The 27394-nt window shown below is 47.6% G+C and overlaps 2 protein-coding genes and 1 long non-coding RNA gene across 6 annotated transcripts in view; 2 read left to right on the top strand and 1 right to left on the bottom strand.

The window, feature by feature from the left end:
* Positions 1 to 7697, top strand: part of EDA (ectodysplasin A) — a 185134-nt gene extending 177437 nt beyond the window's left edge. For all 4 annotated transcript variants that reach the window (XM_075940808.1, XM_075940806.1, XM_075940805.1 and 1 more), the window contains exon 8: positions 3912 to 7697. In XM_075940808.1, coding sequence (XP_075796923.1) covers positions 3912 to 4163 — 252 coding nt within the window. In that variant the 3' untranslated portion in view covers positions 4164 to 7697. The remainder of the gene's footprint in view (positions 1 to 3911) is intronic.
* Positions 7698 to 16089: 8392 nt separating this feature from the next.
* Positions 16090 to 19869, bottom strand: LOC142831216 (uncharacterized). Its single transcript, XR_012906877.1, has 3 exons — positions 18461 to 19869; positions 18279 to 18369; positions 16090 to 17113 (listed from the first exon to the last, which is right to left on the bottom strand). It is a non-coding gene; the product is annotated as an uncharacterized LOC142831216 (long non-coding RNA).
* On the top strand, positions 17046 to 24782 carry LOC142831215 (transforming growth factor beta activator LRRC32-like). Its single transcript, XM_075940802.1, has 2 exons — positions 17046 to 18264; positions 20025 to 24782. Exons 1-2 carry the CDS (start codon positions 18145 to 18147, stop codon positions 22008 to 22010), a joined length of 2106 nt encoding a protein of 701 aa, XP_075796917.1. The 5' UTR covers positions 17046 to 18144; the 3' UTR covers positions 22011 to 24782.
* Positions 24783 to 27394: the final 2612 nt, after the last annotated feature.

The following is a 27394-nucleotide window of genomic DNA, read 5'->3' as shown; positions in this document are numbered from 1 at the left end:
TCATAGTGGTGAATGAGACTTGCCATTGTTGTCTGAGATTACCACTCACTATACAGACTTTTAACTATAAATTCTTCAGTTCTTCCATATCAGTGTTTTAAAGGGAGTGGAACAGCTTTTGCAGGAAAATAAAAATAAAACAAGGTTAAAACTTTAATGTCCTGAATCAGTAACAGAATCAGTAGGTGGACTTACAAATAGAAGATCTATATTATACATTCAATTTTAAGATAATTTCCCCTTTCTTTTACCTGATGAAGTCTGAGCTTAGAAGCCCATGTATCCTCTATAACAGAAGGTGACTTTGAAAGTACCTCAGATAGATAGTTCATCCTAGAGCAGGGATCGGCAACCTTTTCAAACCAAAAAGTCAAACTACATCAAAATTCAGAACAAGTGGTCAACAAAGAGCCATATAAAAATGCCCATTTGCATGACCGAAAATATACAACTTAATATTATTGATAATTGACGTGATGATTAATAATAGCATAAACAAAACATTGTAATCACAGGCTTTATTTAATGGGACTTCTGCTGCTACATCTTTTCACACATTTCTTTGAAGTTTACATCATAACTGGTCAAATCCAGTTTCATGAATACGTTCAGGCTGTCTTTTGTCAATCTTAAGTGGGAGTGCGGGAGTCTGGGTTGGGTTGTACAAGGGGATTTGGGTGTACGATGGACCCAAGGCACAAGGCTGGGGTTTGTGGGGGTGCAGGAGTTTTATGGAAGGGGGCTGGGAATGTAGGGGCTTGAGGGGCTCATGGCAGGGATTTCAGGTGTATGGTGGGCTCAGGGTTGGTGTGGGGAGGAGGGTGCAGGAGTGTTATGATGCTGCAGCCAAATGGGGGCTGAATGCCAATTGGCAGCTTGTTGGACAGGCTTCATTTTTAAATAAAATAAAATATTATGTCCAACACAAAAGATTTCAACATTGTCTTTATTTCTGGCAGGGATAGGGTTGCCAGATGGCCTCCCCAAAAATACTGAACACACGGGCTAAAAGTTTGTCAAGCAAAAAAAAACCCACCCACTCCGAACACACATCCTGTGTGGCTACTACCAAGAGCCACTAAGCTGGGAACAAAGGGAGAGGCAGCAGAGCCTGCTCTGCAAAGCAGCCGCCTGCTACCCAAAGCAGAGAGAGGCAGACCCCGGGGCAACACAAGGGCAGGGTAGGGTGAGAGGGTAGGAAGGTGACTCCCCCATAGCCAGGTCTTTAGGTGTCCCAGTGGGAAGAAGCAGAAATTCCACCCCAGTCAGTTTTGGCTGAGAGGCCACGGAAGGCGCCTAAACACAACTACAAAGCACCTGCAGGCTTCTCTCCTGGACTACGGCACCACAACATGCTTGAACAGCGCTTAGGAGCAGGGACAGGGCTTCTCCTCCTCCCCAAGGCGTCACTCCTCCTCAGACGCAATCAGTTGAGGGCTCCCAGTGCTGATTGCGCCCCGCCTCCCAGCCACTCCCCCCACCCCAGCCAGGCTTCTGCATGCAACCAGAGGCTCCCAGCACTGATTGCGGCCCTGCCTCCCAGCCTGGGACTCCCAGCCACTCTCCCCGCCCAACTTCTGCACGCAATCACAGGCTCCCAGCCGGGAGGAGGGGCCGCAATCGGCGCTGGGAGCCTCTGGTTGCGTGCAGAAGCCAGGCTGGGGTTGGGGGAGTGGCTGGCATCGCGCCCCGCCTCCCAGCCACTCCCCCAACCCCCGCCAGGCTTCCATCCAGCACCCAGCCGGAAAACCAGAAAATACTGGACATTGCACATGTCCTGTATTTTCTGAATTTTTTTACTGGACAGAGGGCGCAAAAACCGGACTGTCCGGTAGAATACCAGACACCTGGCAACCCTAGGCAGGGGTGGGGAACCTTTGTTTGGGTCGGGGGTCACTGACCCACAAAAAAATAAGTTGGGGACCACACAAGTGAGAAGCAAAAAATAAACCCTCAGAAACCCCCAACCCTCACTGATGTGACCCCCAACTCAGGCACCTCACTCCCCTGGTGCTTCAGCCCCATAGTGTGGGGAGGAGCAGGGAGTACTGAGATTCAAGGCCTCAGACCTGATTTACTCTTTTGGGGTTTCAGGTTTAGTGAATTTTGTGGGGCCACCTAAGCTCTGGGGTGGGGCCAAAATGAGGGGTTAAATGTGCAGGACAGGGCTGCCAATGTATGGGATAGGGATGGGACTGCAGGATCTGAGCAAAAGGTGGGGCATAGGAGGGGAAGAGGGTGTGAGGTCTGGGTGGGCGGTAGGAGTAACTGGAAGGTCTGTGTGGCTGGGGGTAGGTTGTCAGGCCAGGGAGCAGGGAGGGGTCAAGCTGTCTGGCAAAGGGGTTGAGGCAGGGTGTCTTGCCAGGGTGGGTGAGTGAGGGGATGGGATCTGGGCATGAGGGAGTGGGGGGGCACTTGTTTTCGCACCACATGGCAGGCATCAAGTCACATGGCCTCCCACTGTTCCCATTCCCCAGAAGGAAGCCTCCAAGAAGTGTCCCAGGAGCCATTTTTGGCTGCTTGTTTCCCCCACGCTGGGGGAAGGAAAACACTATTGCACTGAGCCATTTTTAGCTCTGCTTTTTCCCTGCACGCGGAAACTTGAGGCTTTCTTCATCCCACCCCCAGGAAGCCAGCATTGGCATTCCAATCTTGCAGGAGGGCTGTAAGGCTGTAGCACCAGCACTGGCTTCCTGCTAGGGGAGAGCAAGAGCAGGTTGAGCTGGGGGGTCCAAAAGATCCATATCTGACTCCCTAGTGAGCCATATTTAGCTCATGAGCCATAGGTTGCCGACTCCTGTCCTAGAGCATTATGAATGGCAAGTTATAAGAGACTGAGGGTATGTCTACACTACCACCCTAGTTCGAACTAGGGTGGTAATGTAGGCAACCGGAGTTGCAAATGAAGCCCGGGATTTGAATTTCCCGGGCTTCATTTGCATATTGCCGGGCGCCGCCATTTTTAAATGTCTGCTAGTGCGGACTCCGTGCCCCACAGCTACACGCGGCACAGACTAGGTAGTTCGGATTAGGCTTCCTATTCTGAACTACCATTACTCCTCGTGGAAGCCTAATCCGAACTACCTAGTCCGTGCCACATGTAGCTGCGGGGCACGGAGTCCACACTAGCGGACATTTAAAAATGGCGGCGCCCTGCAAGATGCAAATGAAGCCCGGGAAATTCAAATCCCGGGCTTCATTTGCAACTCTGGTTGCCTACATTACCCCGCTAGTTCGAACTAGGGTGGTAGTGTAGACATACCCTCTGGGATCGAGAAAGTAGGACTTGGAAGATAGGTGAAGGACCTGAGGTTAAAATAAGTTAAAAACCAGCTCTTTTTAAAAAGGAGAAGCTATTTGCAATGATAGGTGCGGTTATAGTTTTCTGTTAGTGGCATATATTAAATATACTTTATTTTACAACAGTGCTTGATTTTCCTTTTTATTAGAGAGAGAATTGTGCTGGCCCTGCTGGTCCCTGGAAGGATTCCCATGTAGACCTTTGCTTCTGTGGAGTAGTAGGTGGCATATAAAGGTCTTATATATGCTCAGGGGTGGCCCATGACTATAGGCCAATTCGGCCGTCGCCTAGGGCGCCACCTTCAACGGGGCGCCCTATGATGACGTCACGGGGCGCCTGATGATTACGTCACTCCATTGACGGCTGTGCAGGCGGGGGCACCACCTAGGACGCCAGCTGCTGCAGCCTGCCTCGGGCCGCTCCTGTATATGCTGCTTGCTCAGAGTGAGTCAGCCCACTGTAGATGCAGATATAAAGGGAGTATGAAAGTGATCCATGTTTAATTTAGTAAAGGTACACATTTGCACATTTGCAGCAAGAAGTGGGTGGCTTCCTGATGCACAAATGTACCTCTGCCCTCTCCGTAACATTTCTTCCTCCTGCTTCATAGGTATACTACATAAACTTCACAGATTTTGCCAGCTATGAGGTGGTAGTGGATGAAAAGCCATTCCTACAGTGCACCCGGAGCATTGAGACAGGCAAGACCAACTTCAACACGTGTTACACAGCAGGGGTCTGCCTCCTCAAAGCCAGGCAGAAGGTTGTAGTGAAAATGGTCCATGCTGACATCTCTATCAACATGAGCAAGCACACGACTTTCTTTGGGGCCATACGGCTAGGAGATGCACCAACATCTTAATTGAACTTGGCATATACCTGGAGTCTCCAGAACTACACAGTGCTGCTGTTCATAAGAGTATGAGTGGGTTCTATAATCCAGCCACAAAGAAAACTGATTCAGCGCTCTTTGTTTATGTGGATACAAGAAGAGCAAGGTCACCTGTGATTTTCATGGAGGCTTCTATTGGAAAGGTAGTGCAGAAAGTGTTGTGAGGAAGAAAGGCTAGAGGGTCCTTTCTTGTCTCCGTGTTTTAAGTGCTACTGCGCTGATATTCTGCGCTATGGTCCTCATCAATGACATTTGTCGTGAGAATGATATGGGTCTCCTGCTTTTATGTTGCACTAGCTGTAGCATTCATGGCAGTGACAGAAGGAGAAAAAAACAGACTTTCTGGTGAGTTGTTCTACCCAGGCCAGGGCTGGGCAAGATGTGGCCAAGGGGCCAGATCTGGCCGGCCTAACGCTTTGATCCGGCCTGCAGACTGCATCTAGTCACTTTCTATTTATATCCTGCTGGCCATGCTTCTGAATTTCCAGGCTCATGGCTAATGGTCACAGCACTACACTGCCAGAGGTTGAAGCCACGGGCCTTTTAAATAGCCACAGTAATCCCACGCGGCTGCCAGGCAACATGGTAGCAGTGGGGCTAGGAACCACGAGCCCTTTGCTGTGTTTTTAATTCAAAGTCTCTGGCCCCAGACAGTTCTCTGCCTCTTCCTCCCCAGGCCTCACTCCAGTTCTCTGTCCCCAGTCCTTCTCCCCAGGAAGACAAGATCCTCTGTCCCTAATCCTTCCTCCCCAATCCTCTGTCCCTAGCTCTGCCTCTTCCTCCACAGGTCCCACCCCTTCTGGGGGTGGAGCCATCCTGTGACCATATAGCAAAATTCATTAAGTAGCCCCTGCAAAAGTTATTGCTCACCGCCAATCTAAGCACTCATGCTCTGCTACTCCTGCACACTGATCAGGGCAAAAAACGAGGGGTTTCTCCACCTATGAGAGTCCATGGTATGTCTAATCTACACCCCTTTTTCGAAAAAGGAGTGTAAATTAGACATATCAAAATTGTAAATGAAGCTGGGATTTGAATTTCCTGCACTTCATTTGAATAATGGCAACCGTGGCTTTTTTCGAAAAGCCACTTTTCAAAAAAAAAAAAAAACGCAGTCAAGATGGGGATCGTTCAGCAGAAATGCCCTGCTTCTAAAGATCCTGTAACACTCACTGTCTCTGGAGGGCATCATGTTAGGGTTGCATTAACAGGTATGTTGTGAGCAAGACACGAGAAATCATTCTTCTGCTCTACTCTGCGCTGGTTAGGTCTCACTTGGAGTATTGTGTCCAGTTCTGGGCACCACATTTTAAGAAAGATGCAGAGAAATTGGAGAAGGTCCAGAGAAGAGCAACAAGAATGATTAAAGGTCTAGAGAACATGAGTTATGAAGGAAGACTTGAAAGAATTGGGTTTGTTTAGTTTAGAAAGGAGAAGACTGAGAGGGGACATGATAGAGGTTTTCAGGTATCTAAAAGGGTGTCACAAGGAGGAGGGAGAAAAATTGTTCTCATTAGCCTCTGAGAATAGGACAAGAAGCAATGGGCTTAAACTGCAGCAAAGGAAGTTTAGTTTGGACATTAGGAAAAACTTCCTAACTGTTAGGATGGTGAAACACTGGAATAAGTTGCCTAGGGAGGTTGTGGAATCTCTATCTCTGGAGATATTTAAGATCAGGTTAGATAGACATCTATCAGGGATGGTCTAAACAGTACTGGTTCCTGTCATGAGGGCAGGGGACTGGACTCGATAACCTCTCGAGGTCCCTTCCAGTTCTAGTGTTCTGTGATTCTGTGTATGTGTCTAGCACTCCTCCTGGCATGTACAAAGAACTGCAGTGACCGACACTGGAAGGAAGAGAAAAGCACCTTTTATGATGTTGCATTAGACCAAATGGTGTATTTAGTGTAATTCAGCATTGAGTACAGGAAGCTAGGGAGTACAGACTTTCAGAACTCTGATAGGATATTAAGAGCCAAATTGGCATAAATGGAAGTTACTCCAGTGTCTTCACTGCTGGCAAGAGAGTGTGAATAAGATCATAAAGAGCCTTCTTATAAATGAAAACCCAGTGGCTTCTGTCGCAGCAAAATCTCATTAATGGAGTATTAGACTACATTATTAAAATGATTAAATTATTGTAAAATTTCGGAGACATCTCAGGGCCTCTGTTTAATTTTCTGGTCGTCCAAAGAAAGAAGTCGACCAGAAGAGGTGTAAGAGCAGGTTGTAGACTCTGGGATAAAAAGAGGCATTATGAGTGAATTTTAACAAGATACTAGGGAAAATGGGGGCTTGCTTCAGACATCCAGGGTACGTCTAGACTACATGCCTCTGGTAACAGAGGCATGTAGATCAGGCTACCCGGCATAGGAAAATGAAGCAGCGATTTAAATAATTGCCACTTCATTTAAATTAAAATGGCTGCTGTGCTGAGCTGATCAGCTGTTTGTCGGCTCAGCACGCTAGTCTGGACGCTCCGCTGTCGACATCAAAGGCATTTGTCGACCGTCCTGTTATGCCTCGTAGGATGAGGTTTACTGGGGCGGTCGACAAATGCCTTTGATGTCGACCGCGGAGCGTCCAGACTACCGCGCTCAGCGCGGCAGCCATTTTAATTTAAATCAAGTGACGATTATTTAAATTGCCGCTTCATTTTCCTCTGCTGGGTAGCCTAATCTACATGTCTCTGTCGCCAGAGGCATGTAGTCTAGACATACCCCCACTGTGATGTCTTCTGTTCTGACGTGTCAGTTGCTAATCAGGTTGAGAAAAGGGGGCGCTTTATTGAACAAAAATAGAGCATCTCAGGAGTTCTGGTGTGTGGTGCTCTGATGCACCATGTGTGTGCTCTGAAAATGCTACCTTCCTGTCTGTGTCCTAGCCCTTTCCCTTTGAGTGGCAATCATTCTGCCTCCATCTCTTCCAGCTCACTCTTCTAAGAACAGATTTTGTCTGCTGGGAGTGTTGAAACAAAACTTTTGGCAACTTGGAATAAGCAATGCCTATCAGCAGGCTGAACCTCAGTCTATCATCAACTTGGTCTCACACACCCCTTTTTATTACCCCTATCATCCTGCCAATAAGTGTTTCTGGCTCCTTGATTGCATCCTCTAACCACCTGAGTTTGCACAAGGAAGCAATAATGTATTTTTCTTCACATACCTTTACAAATGTACACCCTGCTTGATACAGTTTTTGTGTCATTTCCTTTGAGTGAAAGGTTTATGAATCATTGCTTTCAGCAACACTAAACTCAGGCTCATTGATGAAAATATTATGTCAGAGGAATTGTGGTCAAAGATTTAGCAACACAGAGCCCACCTTACTGTTGTGTGAGCTGCACAGTGAAATAACAATGCTGAGCTGTGAGTCAGCATCTTCATTCAAGACACTCTCTGTATATAAACTATACATAATGTATATAAACTGGGATGTAAGTTTATGTAAATTGTCAGTATTTTCTTTGCAAATAAAGCTTTTAACAGGTTTGATCTAGTTCAATCACATCTTAATAACTTCTTCCTCTTAAGAACCTCCTGATAGCAATTTGAGTTGTCAGTTCTCAACATTTTATGATGAGTTCCCCTTATATGATATTTTTCTTAAAGATCTGAGCTATGGGTATGCTGACCATCTGTCCCGATTTTCCCAGGACAGTCCCAATTTTTAATGTCCTATCCCGGTGCCCTGCGCAGCGCTGAAATGTCCTGGAAAGTCCCCAGGCTCCAAATGCAACTAGAAGCGGCTGCACAGCTGATTCTCCTATCCCTCCCCTGGCTGGGGGAATGTAGGAGTCAGGGACACTTCCCAGGCTTTCCCTGCAGCTGGAGAATCCAGCCAGTAGCAGCAGTGGGAGACATTGCCTGTGTTGGGAGCATGTGAAATCAAGTAAGCGGCTGGCCTGAGGCTGGGGCTGGAGCAGACCAGCGCGTGGCTGAGCTGAGCCAATTGGGGGAGAGACCGAAAAGCAGCCTGTGGCTGAGTTGGGCTGGGTCAGGCCGGGGAGGAGGCCAGGAAGGGTTGAAGAGCAGTCCGCAGGCCAGCTGGGCAGGGGAGGCAAAGAGCAGCCCGGCTGAGGGGGGGGGCATAAAAGTGGTGTGCAGCTCAGCTGGTCTGGGGGACTCAGGTGGGCACGCCGCTCAGCTGGGCTTTGGGAGAAAGAGGATGCCAGGAAACCCAGTTTGGTGGGTGGCAGCAGGGGGTCTGAACACCAGAGGGTTGAGGTGTCTCATTGGGGGCCAGCTCGGTGAGGGTTGGGGGTTTGGGGAGTTCTTTTGTTTCTCACTTGTGTGGTCCCCAACTGATTTTTCTGTGGATCAATGGCCTGACCCTAAAAACGTTCCCTGCCTCGGCCATAAATAAAGAAAACATTGAAACTTTTGTGTTGGATATAAATTAATATTATATTGATTATAGTTTGATAAACTAACATGAGAAAGTTAAAATGCTTAATCTGTTTAATAATGTAAATTAAACCATTCTCCCTAGCTGCAGCACTAGAAAAATGGCTCAGGTGTAATTATGTAATTAACGGTGAGTTTCTATTAGCAACTGCTGGTCCACAGAAAGTTTACATTGAGCCAGGTTGCCCACAGACCAATAAAGTTGAGAATCACCCCCGGCTTCTCCCCACGAGAGACCTCCTCAGGCTCCCCATTGCTCCAGAAGAGCCCACGGAGAGATCAGGTCTCTTACCACAGTGGTGAAATCACCATGTCACTCTGGTGTGGATGATGGACAGGCTTTTTGTAGTTTATTTTTGAAATAACGGACAGCTTATTCTGACTTCTTTAAACCTCATTCTCTGAGGAATAATGCCTAATCTGAAATAGCTAGTTTGAAATAAGGCATGTGTAGATGCTCCATTTCTGCTATTTCGAAACAGTCTAGCACCTAGAAGCAGTCAAGTCACAAGAGCTGATTCTCTCTGTATCCCCGCTAATGGGATTCAGTTCCTCTGATGCTGAGCTGCAGAGCTGTACGGAAAGCAGTTTCCCCGGGGGGATACAGTAACACACTCGTATTTGGACGACATCACTGGCTCCATCTACATAAGGGAGTGCATCCCACAGCTCCCTCAGTTCCTTTGCCACTGCCACAAAGAAGTAACAGCTCTAGTTCTCTGGTCTATGAGATGAGTAGCCTGGGCTCTTTGAATAGTCACAGATAATTAATTTTTGTTAGTCACTGGTAAGATGGAATGTTGGTCTTGGGTTATCTCCAGGACTATGTCATGTCTCAAATTCCGTATGCGTTTGCCATGTTCCCTTAGACAGATGCAAGTGTCCAGTGCCCCAAGCCTTGGAGAATCACACATAGCATCCTGGTGCGTGACTTGCTATGTTGTACTCCTCTGACAAAGGCCAGGTACCACAGCCTGCGAGCATCTGAGCAGACTGCCCTGATATATCTGTAGGAAGCCTGAGATCCTGTGCCGAGGTATTTTATAAAGAAACCCAAGGTGCACCTAGGCACTCCCACCTTGGCAAGTCTCTCAATATTGGACCCCAGGTCCACCTTTCTAAGGTTAATGCCTGTAGGGATTGAGCTTCCCATCTGGCACCATCTAGCATCACAAGCTCCATGTAGACAGTCCATACTTGCACAATGATCTGAAGTAGCACTGAAGACTCCTTTGATCCTGTTAGAATATTTTCTGGTCTATGATGTAAGCAAAAGGCAGGCGCTTCCAGATCTCCAACTGACCCTGCCCCCAGGAAAAAGAAGAGGAGGAAGCATCCAATTTGCAGAGAGGCCAAGGTGAAGAAAACAGGATGCATCCTTCTTCTTCAGCACTGCCACATATCTTTTGAGGACTCTTTACCAGTCCTGCTATGACCTTTGGCATATGCCCCTCCTCGGCTCAGGTCTCCAGTGTTGATACCATCACCACTATCAATTGTTCTTGTTGGAGAACTTCTCTCAATGCTGAAGGCGCACAGCCCTTTTCTGAGCCCCATGCAGAGCTGATTGGCTGGGAAAGGGGGCGGGTACTCACCCTCTGGGAGGAGCAGAAGCATCAGCTGCTGCCTACTATAAATGAAGAAGCTAGCTCTAGCCTCTAGCCTAGAGCCAGGCAAAATATGATCTGCAGGCCAGATCCATCCGTGAGAGCCTCAGCCAGCTCCCTGCCTGCCCCACACCCACTCGGCACTCAGAAAAGCCGGGTGCAAGGCCACATGTGTGTTTCTGAAAGCTGAGAGCCTAGAGGAAGGGGAGACAGGCTTCTCATGCTGCTCCCACTGGCTGGTTTCTGCCAATAGCAGCTGCCCGTTTACAGGACTGGCAGCATGAGAAGTGCCACTCCCTTCCCTCATCACCCGGGCTCACAGCATTCAGTTCAGAGCAATAAACATGGCTCCTACAGCTCTCTTGAGCACGTACAGGGGCTGGAAGGCTGGGACCCTAGCTAAGGAAGCAGGTAAGGTCTTCTAGCCAGAGCCTATCTCTGGCACCCCAGCCCTCCTTCCTTTCCCAACCCTCTCCTCCCATTATGCTGTCCTACTCCATATAACCCAAACCTTCTGCACCCCTGCTCCAGCCCCCATATGCCTTCCCATGCACTGCATCCTCTCCTACACCCCTCCTCTGGTCACAACCCCCTTTCAGACCTTGCACCCCCAACCACTATCCCTAGTCACAGCCTAAATCCCTGCACCCCCTCCTGCACTCCTGCCTCAGGTCACAACCCTCTCTAAGGCCCTGCACCCCCTCCTCACCCTAGTCCATTGCCCCAGGTCACAATCCCCTACTTCCCTTACCTCAAGCCCCTTCTGTACCCAACCTCCATCCAAGACCCCCACACTTCCTCCAATAATTCAATAGAAGAGTGTGTCCCTCGACCACTTACCAAATTCTTGGCGTGCCCCCCCCATAAAAAATTATTGCCCATCCCTGTTTTAATGGCTTACAGTAAAAAAGATTCTTTTAACAGATTTTTTTTCAGTGTTGCAGATATCTAAAACTCTGATCTTAATGATTTTTTAAAAATCCTGTGTTACTAAACTGGTAAACTGTACAGTAATTCCTCATTTAACACTATAGGTGTGTTTCTGTAAATGTTCGTGCTAAGCGAAAACGAGCTATGTGCAGTCAATTTTCCCATTAAAAATAATGGAAAAGGTGGGGTTGCGTTTCAGGTGGTGGTGGCAAAGTCAATTTTTTGTTGGTGCTGGGTCGTCAACATCAACATTAGATATTTAGCAACACAAGACAACTAGCAACAAAAGTTGCTGCGGTTTGTTAAAACACAAAGATTAACACGTGGGTGAGCAAAGGAGTGCTGTGACCATATGTATTCATCTGCTCATGTGTATTAGCACTGTTTTCACCAACTTATACCGCCACGCAAAGTAGTCTACCACTTGATTATTTTCGTGTTATTTTGGGGACAGTCGTGTTATTTGAAAGAAGTTCCCTAAAAAAAAAATCATGCTATTGTGAAAATGGGTTAAGCGGGCACGTGTTAAACGAGTAATTACTGTATTGCATGAGTTAGCCATAGCAAGTACTAGGTGTGATGCTAGCTGTTTTGTAGGATGAAACCTGAGTTGCAAGATCTTTGAAACACACTGTTTGTAAGGATGAGGATACATGTACTCCATAGTCTCTAAGGGGTAGCCATGTTAGTCTGAAATAATAAAAATTAAAAAACAACAGTGGTCCTGTAGCATCTTAGACTAACAAAAATATATAATTAGTATAATTAGTAAGTATCATGAGCTTGCATAGGCACAACCCACTTCTTCAGCTAAGGATAGTGTTAATTTTCTTTTTATTTGATTTCATATTAAATAATCATAAGAATTGTTCTTTGTTAATTATCCCGTTTTAATATATTTTCTTCCACACCTATAGACTATTTAAATTTTATATTTATATCTGCCATTTTTGTTTGTACTGGTGGGTGCAACTCCACATATTACCTCAATATTGATGTTGCACATAAGAAATTTCAACCCGCCCAAAAGAAAATTAAGCATGCCCAAGAATGGAAAATCTTAGCAGAAACACTAGTTCTGGCCCACTCCGGAGAGCCCAATGCAAGTTCCCTTGTGAAAGATGTTCAGTTATTCACGAGTCCAAACCACTTTCTTTTCCATACTGCCAAACTCATTGTTACACTATCTTCAGCACAGGCATGAGATGCCTCTTGTGGCACCAGAGGTACCTAGACAAGCACAAAGACGTTTCCTAGGATGGAGCCTATCCTTAGCACTGCTGTCTTTGAGATCGTCTGCGCTCCAGATGGGGCAGATATGCCCAGCATTATTGACACTCATTGGTGCTAGCACTGAATAGATGAGGATTGGCACAGGGGATTTTCCCAGCCTCTGGATGGAAATACCAGGGATTCTCCAAGAAGTGCATATGAGTGCTTGAGTCTGATCAGGGACTTTCACTTAATTTCATTCTTCTACAGGCTTAAACCAACTATTTTAAAGTATGCAGAGGAGTTTGTTTGGGTTCCCCCATCTACCACTCTGGGGATGTGGAAAAAGGCAAGGGGATGCACAGAGCCTGGGTCTATTGCTAGGGAGTTATGCCACCCATACCAGTAGACAGGTTAACTCTGTTCCCTTCCCTATACTCTCTTCCCTCTCCTCTGTTCCTTTCTAGGGGTGGTGAAGTTGGATGGAGGAGGTGAGCTAGAGATGGTCATTAGGAATTGCCTCCAAGTCCGTGTCTCTCTAGAGGTGCATCTACACAGTACCCATAGCTCGAAATAAGCTATGCAATTTGCACTATGCAAATTGCGTAGCTTATTTTAAGTGTATTTTGAAATAGCTTATTTCGTAATTTGGTACTCTCTACACAGTGCCAAATTTCAAAACAACTTGCTATTCTGAAATTCCCCTTAACCCTCATGGAATGAGAGTTACCGGGATGTCGAAATAAGCTGCCTGTTATTTCAAAATCTATTTCGAAATAACGGGCTGCTTCAATAGACACGGAATAGCTATTTCGGGATATCCCAAAATAGCTCTGCAAGGTAGACATCCCCTAGGCGAAACTCCATGTCTTTTGGAGCTATACTCATTTTGTGACATTGTTTCATTGTCTCTAAAGCACAGTAAAGGCCTGTTATCTCTAAGGTTTGCATTTGCCTTTGTGGCCTTGATCTCGGGCCTTCAACAGAATCAATATGACCAAGAAGGGGTACTGCACCCAGTGAGGACTGACCGAGAAGATGGATTTAAAGCATTGTGCCTGGTTTTCCAGTCCAGAGACTGCACAGGATTCTCTACTTACTTGCAAGAACATGGACTATTCACTGAGGGTATGTCTAGACTACATGGCTCTGCCGACAAAGCCATGTAAACTAGCTTACCCGACATGGTCAATGAAGCAGGGATTTAAATAATCCCCGCTTCATTAAAATAAAAATGGCCGCCACGCTGGGCTGACAATCGGCTGATCCAGCACAGTGCGGCAGTCAAGACACAGATCGGTCAACAGGGAATGCCTTTGTTGACCGCTCCTGTAAACCTCTTTTCACGAGGCATACGGGAGCGGTCGACAAAGGCGTCCCCTGTCAACTGATCCGCGTCTTGACTGCCACGCTGTGCCGGATCAGCCAATTGTCAGCACAGCGCGGCAGCCATTTTTATTTTAATGACGCGGGGATTATTTAAATCCCCGCTTCATTGACTATGTCGGATAAGCTAGTTTACATGGCTCTGTCGGCAGAGCCATGTAGTCTAGACATACCCTGAGGTATATGTGAACCTCAGCACTGCATTTTACCTGAGCCTGGAATCATAGGGTATGTCTACACTACCCTCCTAGTTCAAACTAGGAGGGTAATGTAGGCATACCGCACTTGCTAATGAAGCCCGGGATTTGAATTTCCCGGGCTTCATTAGCATAAGCGGGGAGCCGCCATTTTTAAATCCCCGCTGCTTCGAACCCCGTGCAGCGCGGCTACACGGGGCTCGAACTAGGTAGTTCGGACTAGGGTGCCTATTCCGAACTACCGGTACACCTCGTTTCACGAGGAGTAACGGTAGTTCGGAATAGGAACCTAGTCCGAACTACCTAGTTCGAGCCCCGTGTAGCCGCGCTGCACGGGGTTCGAAGCAGCGGGGATTTAAAAATGGCGGCTCCCCGCTTATGCTAATGAAGCCCGGGAAATTCAAATCCCGGGCTTCATTAGCAAGTGCGGTATGCCTACATTACCCCGCTAGTTCGAACTAGCGGGGTAGTGTAGACATTCCCTTAGAGACAAAGAACTTTCTCACAATGTAAACCACACCAAGAATAAGGAAAAAATCTAACCTGCAGACCCAGATCAGCTTCGTTGTGCTCCACCTCCATTTTAAGACTACACCAGGAACTGGGGAAATAGCCTGTTTGAACACATCTAAAACAAGTGCTGCAAAATAGGCTCTAGTGCAAACTCAGCAGTGACTCTGATGGTGCTGCCTGCTGAATGGAAGGAATAAAGAGTCAACAACATTGATTGAAACATACAAAAAAAGTCCATTTAGCAAAAGTCCCATGACCTCTCTCAGCAAACATTCTTGCTGTGATATGTACAGACAAACCAGTAGGTGGCAGAGTGACCCTGGATAATTGACTAAAAAAATGTTCTTTGAGGGCATGTCTACACTAGGAAATTATTTTGAAATGAAATAATTCACGAAATAACTATTTCAAAATAAGCATTATTCCTCGTGGAAAGCAAGAGTTGTTGTTTCAAAACAACCAACAGGTTTGGTAGTGTGGATGCTCCACTTGTTATTTCGAAATAAGGGGAGATATTTTGAAATAACTCTGTAGTGTAGATCAGGACTGAGTTATGCTGGCATTGGGGAGATAACATGAGGCTGTAAAAGGAGAATCCCGCATCTCTTTTCTTTCTCCCCAGCACAGTGTAAATACCAGGCAATCATATTTCAGCCATGCTTCTCGCCATCTAATTCCCAGGAGAAGCTATAATAGTGATAATGCAGTGGGCAGGGGCAACACAAGTTCCCCCTCACATCACCCACATATACTCTAGGCTCCTGCCAAGGCCTGTTCCATTCTACACTAAGCCCCATCAGGAAAAGAGAGGTCAATTTGAGCATGTCTACACTGCAGCATTATTTCAAAATAACAAAGTGAGTGGCTACACAGCAAGCCCATTATTTCAAAATAACAGGCTTCTTATTCCGGAATAATAAACTCTCATTTCCCAAGGAATAATGAATATTTCAAAATAACTGTTTTGAAATAGGGTGAATGTGGATGGCTCAGCTGTGCTTATTTCAAAATAATTGGCCTTCAGGGCTTCTCACAGCTCCCCAGGTGGCCACTCAGTCCACACCCCTCAGAACTCTATAGTTTCCCTTCCCCTGCAGGCTTTTAGCATGCAGCCACAGAGGAAACAGTTTGTGGCACAAGGAAAGCCCTGACAGCAAGGGCCACACTGCTGAAGCAGTTCAGGCATTCTGCAGCAATGACAGACCGCAGTGCTCCCACCGAGCCCTCCAGGGCTGCTAGCAAGCCAGCAGCCAGCTCCCAAGCCCTTGCCTGGGGGCAGAAGAAAAGGGCTCTTTACTGGTCTGGTGCAGAGATCCTGGATCTCATTGGGGTCTGGGGAGAGGAGGCTAACCTCCAGGATCTTTGTACCAAATGCAGGAATGTGGACGACTATGATCAGATGGCCACATGCCTGGGCCAGAAGGCCACATGCACACCCAGGAACAGGTGCGCATGAAAATTAAAGAACTCAGGCAGGCCTACACCAAGGCCAGGTAACACAGTTCCTGATCGGGAGAAGCACCCCAGAACTGCCGCTACTTTGAGCAGCTCACCGCATCCTGGGAGAGGGGTCGGTCCCTTCCCCCCCACCCTTGTCATGGTCTCCAGCCTGGAGACGTCTGTCATCAGCCTCCTGAAGGGTGGGGCTGTGCACTGGGAGGATGAGAAGGACATGCAAGAGGAAGACGAGGCCAACCAGGACAGGATGCCAGCCAGGAGGTCATCCTGTCCCTGGAGCCAGTACCTCCCAGGATGTCGTCCAAGGTTCAGACGCATCAGGTGAGTTCCATTACTTTCCCTAGACACACATCAGGATAGGCAGCGGGCAGCAAGGGACTGTGCACTCTTCACTCAACCATCTCGGCCAGGGGATTGCACAGCAACCTGTTCATGTGGGTGCACATTGAGTGCCAGTCCGGAGAAGACAGCTGCATAAGGCTGCCATAAAGGAACCTTGTGCTCTTTGTGCTTCCCGCCTTATCCCCAACTCTATGGTGGTACACCTTCTCACTACAAGCCACCACTAAGGAGGCTGGCATGCTGGATACACACAGCAGTGCTGCATATGGCACAAGCTGATGCCCGCACGCCCTGGTCAAACGCGGCGAGGCAAAGGATATTGAGTTCCTCCATGGAAACCTGCCGGGGGGAGGAAGAGAAGGGGACCTCAGGAGCACCCTGCCCAACAAGTGGCGTCTGCCACTCACACACCTCTTCCAACACCAGACATTCACACACCTCCCCCAACACTGCCAAACCCAGCGTGTGCATAGCACAGATGGAAGGCAAGCCACCTCGACACTCCTCTCCCACCTGCAGGCCACTGGCCTGGCCAACACCAGGATAGCAAGGCTCTCCTGGGACATCTGTACCCCCGTAGGACAGTGCCCACTGTCTAGGCCACAGATGGCCTTGCTCAAAGCACATCGCCATCATCTGAACCAAGATCTTTCGATGTCACCTCAGAGATGAGCGCTGGGCTTCAGGCACACTGTCTCCTCGGATGACTGCCCTTCTCACTTTTCTTCACAGCTGGACCAGTTGCTAGTGAGGCGCGTCCACCACCTCCCACGCCATCCTTCCAACCCCACGAAAGCCGCTGCCGCACACGACCACATAGGGACCTGGAGTGGGAACAGGTCGCCTGCCTGCATGACCTGCGGTGGTGTCTGAAATGGCAGGAGCAGAGGTGGAACACCAGCTTGGAGCAGTTGTGTGATCTTCCTCTAGTGTAGACGCGCCCTAAGAAAGGCTTCATCCCCAGAAGAGCTCATGGGATACTCCAGGTGCAGGAAACCCCTAGAGTGTGAGCTGGACTTCACCTCAGGACTGTGTTGGGTGACTCATTCATGGGAGTTAGATGGTAAAACCCTTGGTACATTCACTCCCCAGCAAAGAGTCAGGTATTATTGCAAAATTCCCCTCTGCCTGAGCTGCCGCAGCCCAGAAAGGGAGAAGGGAATTCCAGCCTCCCATCTTCTCCAGCTGCTCTGTCCTCCTCACCCCATGGAGGCAGGCAGGAACAGTAGTGCTGAACATGACCTCAGTGCTGTTTATTACCACAGCAAGAGACTTGATTCTCTGAATCCCCTCAAATGTCTGGCACCTTCCACCTTGTGACTATTCCAGCTTGGAGAGCAAAGGAAGCCCTGCTCTTTCAGTTTACCTCTGGTCTTAGGTGCTAGCTGGAGCCCAGCATTTCCTATGGTCTCTTAGTTGCTCATTAAGGATCTCCTTCCAAGCTAACGAGGTTCGCTGTGAGTTCTGACCCAGAGCACAGCAGGAGGTGACTTCACTACAGCCTACAGATAAGTCTCTAGCACAAACCTTTTGGACAACAATGTGGTTTCCAAACTAGGGAATCCCCACAAAAACTCCTCTCCTCCCTTGAGCCTTGTCTGCTCCATTCACTGATATTTATTTCCTTTACAGTTTCAAATGGTCACCTGGAAGCATGTGCAGTGGCATCTCCACCCCCTGTTCCCTAGTTTCTCTTTCCCTTCCTTGTGGCTTCATGCACTGTTTTTCCCCCGTCAGAGGCTTATATCTTAATTTCCCACTACTGTCGTTGGGACTCCCACACACTATCTTCTTCCCCAAGCTCGTACTGGGACCTATTTATATATAAGCCTTTCTCTCCCTTTGCCCATATGAGAGCACAAGAGCAGCGGGAAGGGGCTGCTTGCTCCTTGAGCACATCATGTTTCTCTCTGGACACTGGCTGACTGCAAAAGGATATTTGTTGCTCTGGCTGCTCCCATCTGTTCTCAAAGCCCAGCCTAGTGTGGAGGTGACCCCAAAGCCTCTGCCATGCCAGCAGGTAAGGCTACTTACCCAGGGGGTCCTTTGTGATTGAATAGCCAAATGATGCCCTTTGTGGGTCTGAGACAGAAAGTGCTGGTTGTGCTCATACCCTGCTGTCATACTGAAAGGGAGAATGAAATTTTAAAATCAGATTTTTGAAAAAACTTCCCTTCAAAAAATCTGACCTCCCCAGCCTAGCAACCCATTAGTACCTGGCAGTGTTCCTTCCCATGCACTTTCTTGTCTCTCTCTGCTGCAAGGACTTTTAGACTTTGTCTTCAAGCTTCTCTCCCAGCTTTCCTCTGCCTTGTAAACTCTCCCCTTGGACCAATAGCTCTGTACCCAGAGGCTTTCATTTTGTCTTCCTGCAATATCATTACCCTGCATCTTCAGCAGTTTCTAGCAGACAGGCTTTGTCTTGGGCAGCTCTTGGATGCCGTATGTCTGAGTGAGGCTTTACTTGCACTTGTATGTATGGGGCCAGGAAACTCTAAATGCCTTGGATACATCTTGACACCCATTTCTCCCCCACTTTTCTGAGTCTGGCTTCCAGGTGGCTCCCTTGTGGGGATCAGTTGGCAAAATATCAGGACTATAGAATTAGAATGAGGGGGATTGAGCAGAGAGAGGAAGAGACCATATCGGCTCCTGCAATCCATGAGATGGAGGGCTTTTCCCTCCCCTTCCAGCCAGACAGCTTCTATTCCACAGCTGTTGTGGCCTGGAGATCAAGGGAACATGGGCCTGAAATGACTGTGAGAGCACTAGCTACTGGGCATCTTTTTTCTTCATGGCCAGACACTAAAGCTGGATCCAGCCAGACTCTCGAGTGAACAGTGGACTATTTAAAACAAGGGACAGCTGTTTCCCTTTGGTGATCAGCCCCCCTGGCTGTGTCTGTCCTGCTCACTAAGTGATAGACTGTGGTTAGAGGAGGTGGGATGGATCACTTGACACTTGAGGGAGGATTGTGGCTTCCAGAGAATTGAGGTTTCCCGTTGTGGGATAAGATATGACTAAGCAGGTCCCAATGGGAACTATACTCCCCTCCCAAACCGTCCTTGAATATGTGCCTGGCTGACAGCTGTGCTTGGGGGAGTGAAGCATGACACAGAGGTGCCAGCAGGACATATACCTACCCCACTGCAGCCCAGCTTCTGGGATGCAAACGGCAGACTCCATGCAGTCACAACGCGCTTTGGAGCCCAGTGAGTGTGGCACAGACCCTTCATGATTAAAGGAAAAGGATGATTGGTCAGTGATGATGGTACCTGAGATCAGCCAATGAACAGTGTTGACCTAGAGTCAGGAGCTCCCTGCCTCTCTTGTGCCTTATTTTTGTTCCGGGAAAGAAGCAGAGGTGCTGAGTGGTTCTTTCATTGAGTCTAAATTGTAAGCTGCTGGTCCAGCATGAGTGCATCTGTCACCCAGCTAAAGGGCTTCCACAGCACAAACCAATAACCTGGCATTCCAGCTCCCACTGCACCTCAGAAAGCTGGGTCACAAAGAGCAAAGAACCCCCTACAGCTCTAAAAGAGATTCCCACCTTTGAGGTCAGATTTGTGACTGCTACAAACTTTATGTGAAGGAGCTTATGCCTTGATCTCAGCTTGCCATGGCTATCGGCCCGCACTCAGGGGGGTGCATGCTCATGCCTGAGGATCTCTAATTCCAAACAGCAGTAAGGTGCGTGAGATAGGAGTGGGGCCATGTCTGAAATGAGGTGTGGCCTGAGCTCCTTCATTCTCGTTGATGGCTTTCCTTGTTTCTCCGTAGAGCTCAGTTCAGGTTTCATGCCAAGGTCTTGGCCTGCGCACATTTCCAAAGAAGCCTGGCCATGGGGTTAAGCAGCTCGACCTCTCTGACAACTTCATCCAAAGCCTGACGGAAAACTGCACGTCCAAGTTAGGGCAGCTCGAGCACCTCAACTTGCGCTTCAATCAGCTGGCAACTGTGTCCGAAATGGCCCTGACACATCTAACTCATCTCCACTCTCTCCTCCTAGCTGCAAACCACCTTGACAGGAATTACTTCCTCAATGGGAGAGCCTTCAGGTCACTGGGGAGTCTAAAAGTCCTGGACCTTTCTGCAAACAATTTGGACAGTGATATGGCAGCCTGCTACATCAGCAATCTCACCTCTTTAAAGGAACTGGATCTGTCCTGGAACAAGATAACCAGGCTGCCAGGGGGCATCTTCCAGGGAACTCTAAAGCTGAGAGAAATCAACCTTAACAACAACTACATCATGGAAATAGAAGAAGGAGCTTTTGAGGCTCTGCTAAGTCTAAAGATAGTGAATTTAGCTATGAATTCCCTTCATTGCATCTCAGGCTTCAGTCTCCCACAGTTGCAAGTTTTAAATCTCAGCTACAATGCCCTGGAGTTCTTTGTTACAGAGGAGAGAAAGGAACACTACCAGCTTCAGGTGCTAGATCTGAGTCATAACAAACTGGTCTACTTTCCAGAGCTCCCCAAGGTGCATCATCTCACACACTTAAACCTCTCTGATAATGCCATGGTTTCTTTGGTACCAAGTTCTACCCATACAGCAGAGTTAAGATTGTGGCATGATGTGATGGCAAGATCAAATATATCCTTGAATATTTACAATGCAGCAGCTAGACTGTCAAAGATAACTGACTTGGATCTCAGCAGTAACCAGCTGTATTTGTTCCCAGTTACTTTCCTCCACAATCTGAGCTCCCTCCAGAATCTCAATATGGCTAGCAACTGTCTCCATAATATAGCTGTGGAGTCACCTCCTGGTGATATGGAAAGCAAGGAGCCTGGGGTGATGCATGACAATGCCTTTCTGTCGGTGCGGTCACTGGATCTTCAAGGCAATTTCATTCGTTCTTTGCCACATTGGTTTTTTGATGTTCTGCCCAAATTGGAAACACTTGACCTTGGTTCCAACAACCTCCAACCTTGTGAGAGTCAGAATACTACTAAAAGAGAGATCCCAGTAAGTCCTAACTCAGCTCAAAGAGGTAACTGTACATCCTTCTGTGACATACCTCCACTGAAATATCTGAGTTTACGGAGGAACAACATTGTGAGGCTATATCCTTACATGTTCAACCAAACCACTTTGATCTCCCTGGATCTGTCTGAGAATGAAGGCATGCTCATGCCCAAAGGAGCTTTGGCAGGTTTGGAATTCTCCTTGCAGAAGCTCTCTCTGAGAAGAAACCTGATGGACAACAACAAAACAGAGTTCCCGTGTCTGACAAGGCTGAAAATGTTGGATTTGTCAGATAACAAATTGAGTCTTTTGCCCCCTGGCCTTGTCTGCTCTCCACTGGAAAATCTGGATATTCGCAATAACAGCCTCCTGACCTTAGAGAAATCTGCAACCATGAGATGGTCCAGGAGCCTCAATTTTCTGAACATTGCTGGTAATCCCTTTAGCTGTTGTGCACTAAACTGGCTGGACATTCTACAAGCTACCAGTGTGAGTGTGTTGGATTTGAATGAAACTCTGTGCTCTTATCAGGACAAGAACAGGAACTTCTCAGCTAAAATAGCAAACAAGCCCATATGGCTTTGCCCTCATCAGACAGGAAATAGCTACCTGATGGTAGCGATCACTCTCTGCTTTCTGTTTCTTAGCTGTGGGATTTGCTGCCTTCTGAAAAAGGGTCAGAAGTTGCCAAAGTATCTAGGATTCAAAAGCAATAGGGTGAGCCCAAGTCCTTATCATCCAAATAAGGAATGTAGGACTGAACAGATTACACCAGAAAGTGTTACTGAAGTATAGGACAGTGCAGGAGAGGGAGAATAATATTTATTGTATTTTAAGCACCTGCCCTTTACTGAAATTAAAGGCTTTACAAACAAGATGAGAAAGCATTTAAAATTAAATCAATATGCTGTGCTCCCTCACTGCAAGCCTAGACACATGCCATAGCCTCTGTGGGCTACTGCTTTTTGTGGGGGGTGTTTGTGTGTATGTACATGTGCACGCATGGGGACAAGTGCTCATTGTGGGAGACTCAGAAATGTTACATTTAGAAAAAATTCCCTGGTGGGTTTCCTGCCCTGAAACAAGGCTAGTTTAGTATTTTTTTGAGTGGATCTCCCCATCTCGCTTGTTCCACAGCTGAACTTCTGTTTGTGAGTAGACAGTTATCTCCACAGCAACAGAACTGTTATTCAAAAGAACAGCATTGTTGTCATCTGCCCTTTCAATAGGCGAAGTAAATACTTATTACCTGGCAACGTAGTAATGACAAGTAAACAAGAAGCCCTGCTCCACCTCTACCTTTTATCTCTCCATGGAATATGAGGACTGCAGTCTGCAGAGTCATGTGAAATGTTCCTTGTAAAGAGGTATTAGGCCTGGTCTACACCTATAACTTAGGTCAGCCTAGCTACAGTTCTCAGAAGTGATCTAAGAAAGGGGTAAGTGAGGTGGCAAAATGTGCAGATGATACCAAAATGCTCAAGATAGTTCAGACCAAAGCAGACTGTGAAGAGCTTCAATAAGATCCCACCAACCTAAATGACAGGGCAACAAAATGGCAAGTGAAATTTAATATTGATAAATGTAAAGTAATGAATATTGGAAAATTTAATCCCAACTATACATACAATATGATGGGGACTAATTTAGTTACAACTACTCAAGAAAGAGATTTTGGAGTCATTGTTATTAACCAGGATGGGTAGGAATGGAGTCCTTAGCAGAGGCAGCAGTGGGGAGGGGGGCAGCAGCCCGTCTGCAGGGGATCCAAGCTCTCCACAGACAGAGGCTGCTCTGCTCGGAGCCCCCATGGACAGGGACAGCTGCCGCAGAGGAGAGTCTGTCCATGGAGGGCCCAGGCTTGCCACAGACAGAGGCTGCTCTGCATCCCACAAAGCAGCCTCTATCCGCAGGAAATCTGGGCCCACCACAAACAGAGGTTGCTTCACAGCAGACTCCCCTGCCCCCTCCCATGCTGCTAACTCAGACAGAGGCAGCACCGTGAGGGAGGGGGGAGATCAGGCAGCACTAGGGAGCTGGTGCTGGGGGGAACCAGCTTTTACTGTATGTAGTCAACAAGCGTAACCGATAAACCATGCTGATCAGTTAATCGTGTATTCGTCTACATGCTGACATCCCTAATTCTGAGCAGTATATATTGTGCTTGGGAACAGCTTGCCATATTCTTGGCCATTGTCATAGGGATGAATCTACCTCAACGAGAGCCTGAGTTGAAAATTCTCAGCCTCTCTGTTTGTTGTCAAGTCAAAAGTCCTAAGTTTTCAAGTCAACGTGCAGGGTACAGCTACACTGCGGGGGGAGAAGAGGAATTTCCGAAAGGAGGTATGCAAATCGCATTCTCATTTGCATATCTTCTTCCAATTCTTTTCCTGGAAGAGGTTTTTCCGATATTTGACCCATGTACATGGGGCCAAATGTTGGGAAAAAACCTCTTTTGAAAGCCCCTGTAAACCTCGTTTTACGAGGACAGATGGAAAGCCTCAGAGTTTGAACCAGGACAACCAAGGGAAACAACTTCTGAACTGCCATGAGCCAGCAGTGGCGGTGTCAGGCTGATATCTTCCACAATGACAGGACAGAGCAATGGGGCTGTCTAGTCCAATGAAAGCTGGACTCCAGCAAGGCAACCAGGTCCTGGCCACTGCTCTAACCACTAACCCTCTCGCTTTTGGTGCTCACTTTCCCCAGATAATCAACAATTGATTCAAAAGATTATGCTGGAGCAGAGTCCTGAAAGCACTAAATTGTGCTGAGCAGGGCCAGGTGAGTAGGGGATGCTGTTCCTGTTGTGCTGAGACTGCAGGTCTCTAGCTAACTGGTTACTCTTTCCTGGACTCAGGAAGCATCAGACACATTCATTCTCCACAGTGCGGTTGCCAGGACGGCAGTGACCAGAACTGTCACTTTCCAGGTTTCCTCGGTTCTAGTCTTTGTCACCCCTTCCAGCCTGGCACTGAATGCGATGCCCTGGAAGTTTACAAGTCAAGCTCTACACGTTTGGTGCTGAGGAGAGCCACAGACTCAATGGGATTTGGAAAAGTTTAAATTATTCATGAATGGTCATTAAATGATTTGTTGTAAAATAAAGGACACTTTGCTCTAAAAGAAGGTGCTGTCCTTTTACTCTGCCGCCTGCGATGTGTCTGTTCATCTGTGACAACTGCCTTACATGCCATGACAAAACAACTTTCCTAATGAATGGGAATCTGTGTCTGTCTCACTGGATGGAGCTGTGATCATGTTTCCATGTTCAGCTCAAACTCCCTTTGATGCAGAAGGGTAATGTTGTCAAGATAGGTCATGGAGTTATGCTTTTCTCTTTTCTACTGTGCTTCCCTCCCTATCTAGCAGGCTCTGTGGTAGTCTGTGTATTTGCCCATCTCATTTAGATTTGAAGCTTCTTGGACAGGGATTTATTCTTTTAGGCTATGTCTATACTGTGCCCGTTTGGCACAAAAAATATGCAAATGAGTCAGTGTGGAATATTACCGTGCCTCATTTGCATAATTAATTATACTCCGTTTTTGTGCAAGAGGCTTTTGCGCAAAAAACCCCTCTTGCGCAAGAGCGGTTCTTCCAGAAAAAAAGAGGAAGAACGGCTGTTGCACAAGAGGGGTTTTTTGCATAAAAAGGAGCTGTGTAGATGGTTCCCTTTTGCGCAAAAGCCTCTGGCGCAAAAACGGAGCCTCATTAATTATGCAAATGAGGCATGGCGATATTCCATGCTTTGCCTCATTTGCATATTGTTTTACACAAGAGGGTACAATGTAGCCAAAGCCCTAGACTTTGTCTACATTACAGCTTTTGCTGGAAGAAGCAATGCAAATGAAGCTCTGATTAGCATTCTGTCACACTTCATTTGCATAATCTATTCCAAACCGTTTTTATGCAAAGAGTTTTTGCACAAAAACATGCAGTGTGGCCATGGCCATTTTGCACAAAAACCCCTTTTGTCTTATGCCTCCCCTTTTTATTCTAATTTTACCGTTTCTCCCTGTGGGAGACTGAGGTTTTCTAAGCATTTCTAGGTAAGGTGATGCTTGTTCTGAAAGTTAGGCATAGAAGAATCTCTTATACCATGCATTTGCTCTCTCTCCTCAGAGTTAAGGGGGCCCCACTGGATGCCCTGTACATGGGAGAAAGATTGTCCCTGCCACTCCTTTCCACTCTCTCTCAATACCCTTGCTTGTTCAGTGTGACTTAGCAAAACTCCCCTGAGGAGCGGTTTCTAATTAGAGGTACAGGGTTTTTTGTTTATGGCACTTCCTTCCTCTGTGATGGGGCTCAGTGGGGACTAGAACCTGCCACAGCTCCTTGGTGGGAGGGAGATTTCCTCATTAGAGGCTGAAAGCAATTGCTTTGTAGTCTCCTTTTAGAATCTCCCTCATGGTGTGTTTGAAATCTCCCTCACTCACATTGTCCCAGCCCGATGACTCAGGGAAAGCAGAAGTGAAATTGTTCTCCTTACATTGGCATGTGTTCCCTAACTAGATCCTACCTGCTGAGCTTCCATGAAAGGAGATGAGCAGGGGCCCAGAGTAGGGATGTTAAATATCGGTTAAGTGAATAGTAAGTAACCTCAAGAAGTCTTATCAGTTAGTCCACTATTCTATAGTCCCTGGGGGTGAGGCTGGCAGCCAGTACACTCCAGCCTCACTCTTGAGGAACCCCCTGCCACTCCGCACTTCTGCCTCTGTATCAGAGGCAGCAGTGCAGGGTGCCAGGTGGGAGCTGGTCCTCCAGGGAAGCCAGCTTGAAAACCAGCTCCCCTCGTGGAACGGTTGCCTGTCACCCTGTGCTGCGGCCTCTGATAAAGATGCAGCAGCAGGGGGTGGAAGCTCCTGAGCTCCTTGACCTGGTACGAACCAGAGCTGAGCTGGGCTGCCTGCCCACCTGGCTCCTAATACACTTTAAATGCAGAGCTGCAGCAGGGGTAGGTCCCAGATCCGTTTCATGCCAGGACTGAGATGGACTGCTGGCAAGCTGCTAAAAAAATTACTGGCAAGTGGAGGGAGAGAGGGGATGCACGTAGTCTATACCATTAACCTATAAGCATTTGCTTATTGGTTAATCGACTATACTATTACATCCCTAGCCCAGAGAAGCAACCAGCCAGGTAGCTCAAACCATGGATTGTGTTGCTGCAGGCAGGTGTGGTCTCAGGGGCATGCAAAACACTGTCTATGTAACAGTGTCCCAGCCCTCTTGGATCCCTTACAGCAGAAATGGGCAATCTTTTTTTTATAGAATCAAAGAGCTGGAAATGACCTCAGGAGGTCATCAAGTCCTGTCCCCTGCCCAAGGCAGGACCAATCCCAACTAAATCAATCCAGCCAGGGTTTTGTCAAGCTGAGACTTAAAAACCTCTAGGGATGGAGATTCCACCACCTCCATAGGTAACCCATTCCAGTGCTTCACCACCCTCCTAGGGAAATAGTTTGCCTAATATCCAACCTAGACCTCTCCCACTGTAACTTGAGACCACTGCTCCTTGTTCTGCCATCCGTCACTACTGTGAACAGCCTTTCTCCATCCTCTTTGGAACCTCCCTTCAGGAAGTTGAAGGCTGCTATCAAGTGCCCCCTCACTCTTCTCTTCTGCAGACTAAACAAACCCAAATCCCTCAGTCTCTCCTCAAATCCGCTCCAGCACCCTAATCATTTTGGTCGCCCTCTGCTGGACCCTCTCCAATGCGTCCACATCCTTTCTATAGTGGGGGGCCCACAACTGGACACAATACTCCAGATGTGGCCTCACCAAAGCCGAATAAAGGAGAATAATCAAGTCTCTGGATCTGTTGGCAATGCTCCTCCTAATGCACCCTAATGCACCTCCCTGCGCTACCTCTCCCCCTAGCTTAGTATCATATGCAAACTTGCTGAGGGTGCAATCCATCCCCTTGTCCAGGTCATTAATAAAGGTGTTGAACAAAACTGGTCCTAGAACAGATCCTTGGGGCACTCCACTAGAAACCAACCGCCAACCTGACATCGAGCCATTAATCACTACCCATTGGGCCCGACAGTCGAGCCAGCTTTCTATCCATCTTACAGTCCATGTATCCAATCCATATTCCTTTAACTTGCTGGCAAGAATATTGTGGGAGACCATATCAAAAGCTTTGCTAAAGTCAAGATATATCACATCTATTGAGTTTC

Source organism: Pelodiscus sinensis, chromosome 13 (genome assembly GCF_049634645.1).
Source record: "Pelodiscus sinensis isolate JC-2024 chromosome 13, ASM4963464v1, whole genome shotgun sequence".
NCBI classification, from domain to species: domain Eukaryota; kingdom Metazoa; phylum Chordata; order Testudines; family Trionychidae; genus Pelodiscus; species Pelodiscus sinensis.
Note: the sequence above shows the minus strand (reverse complement) of the source record. Positions and strands in the feature narration are given on the sequence as shown.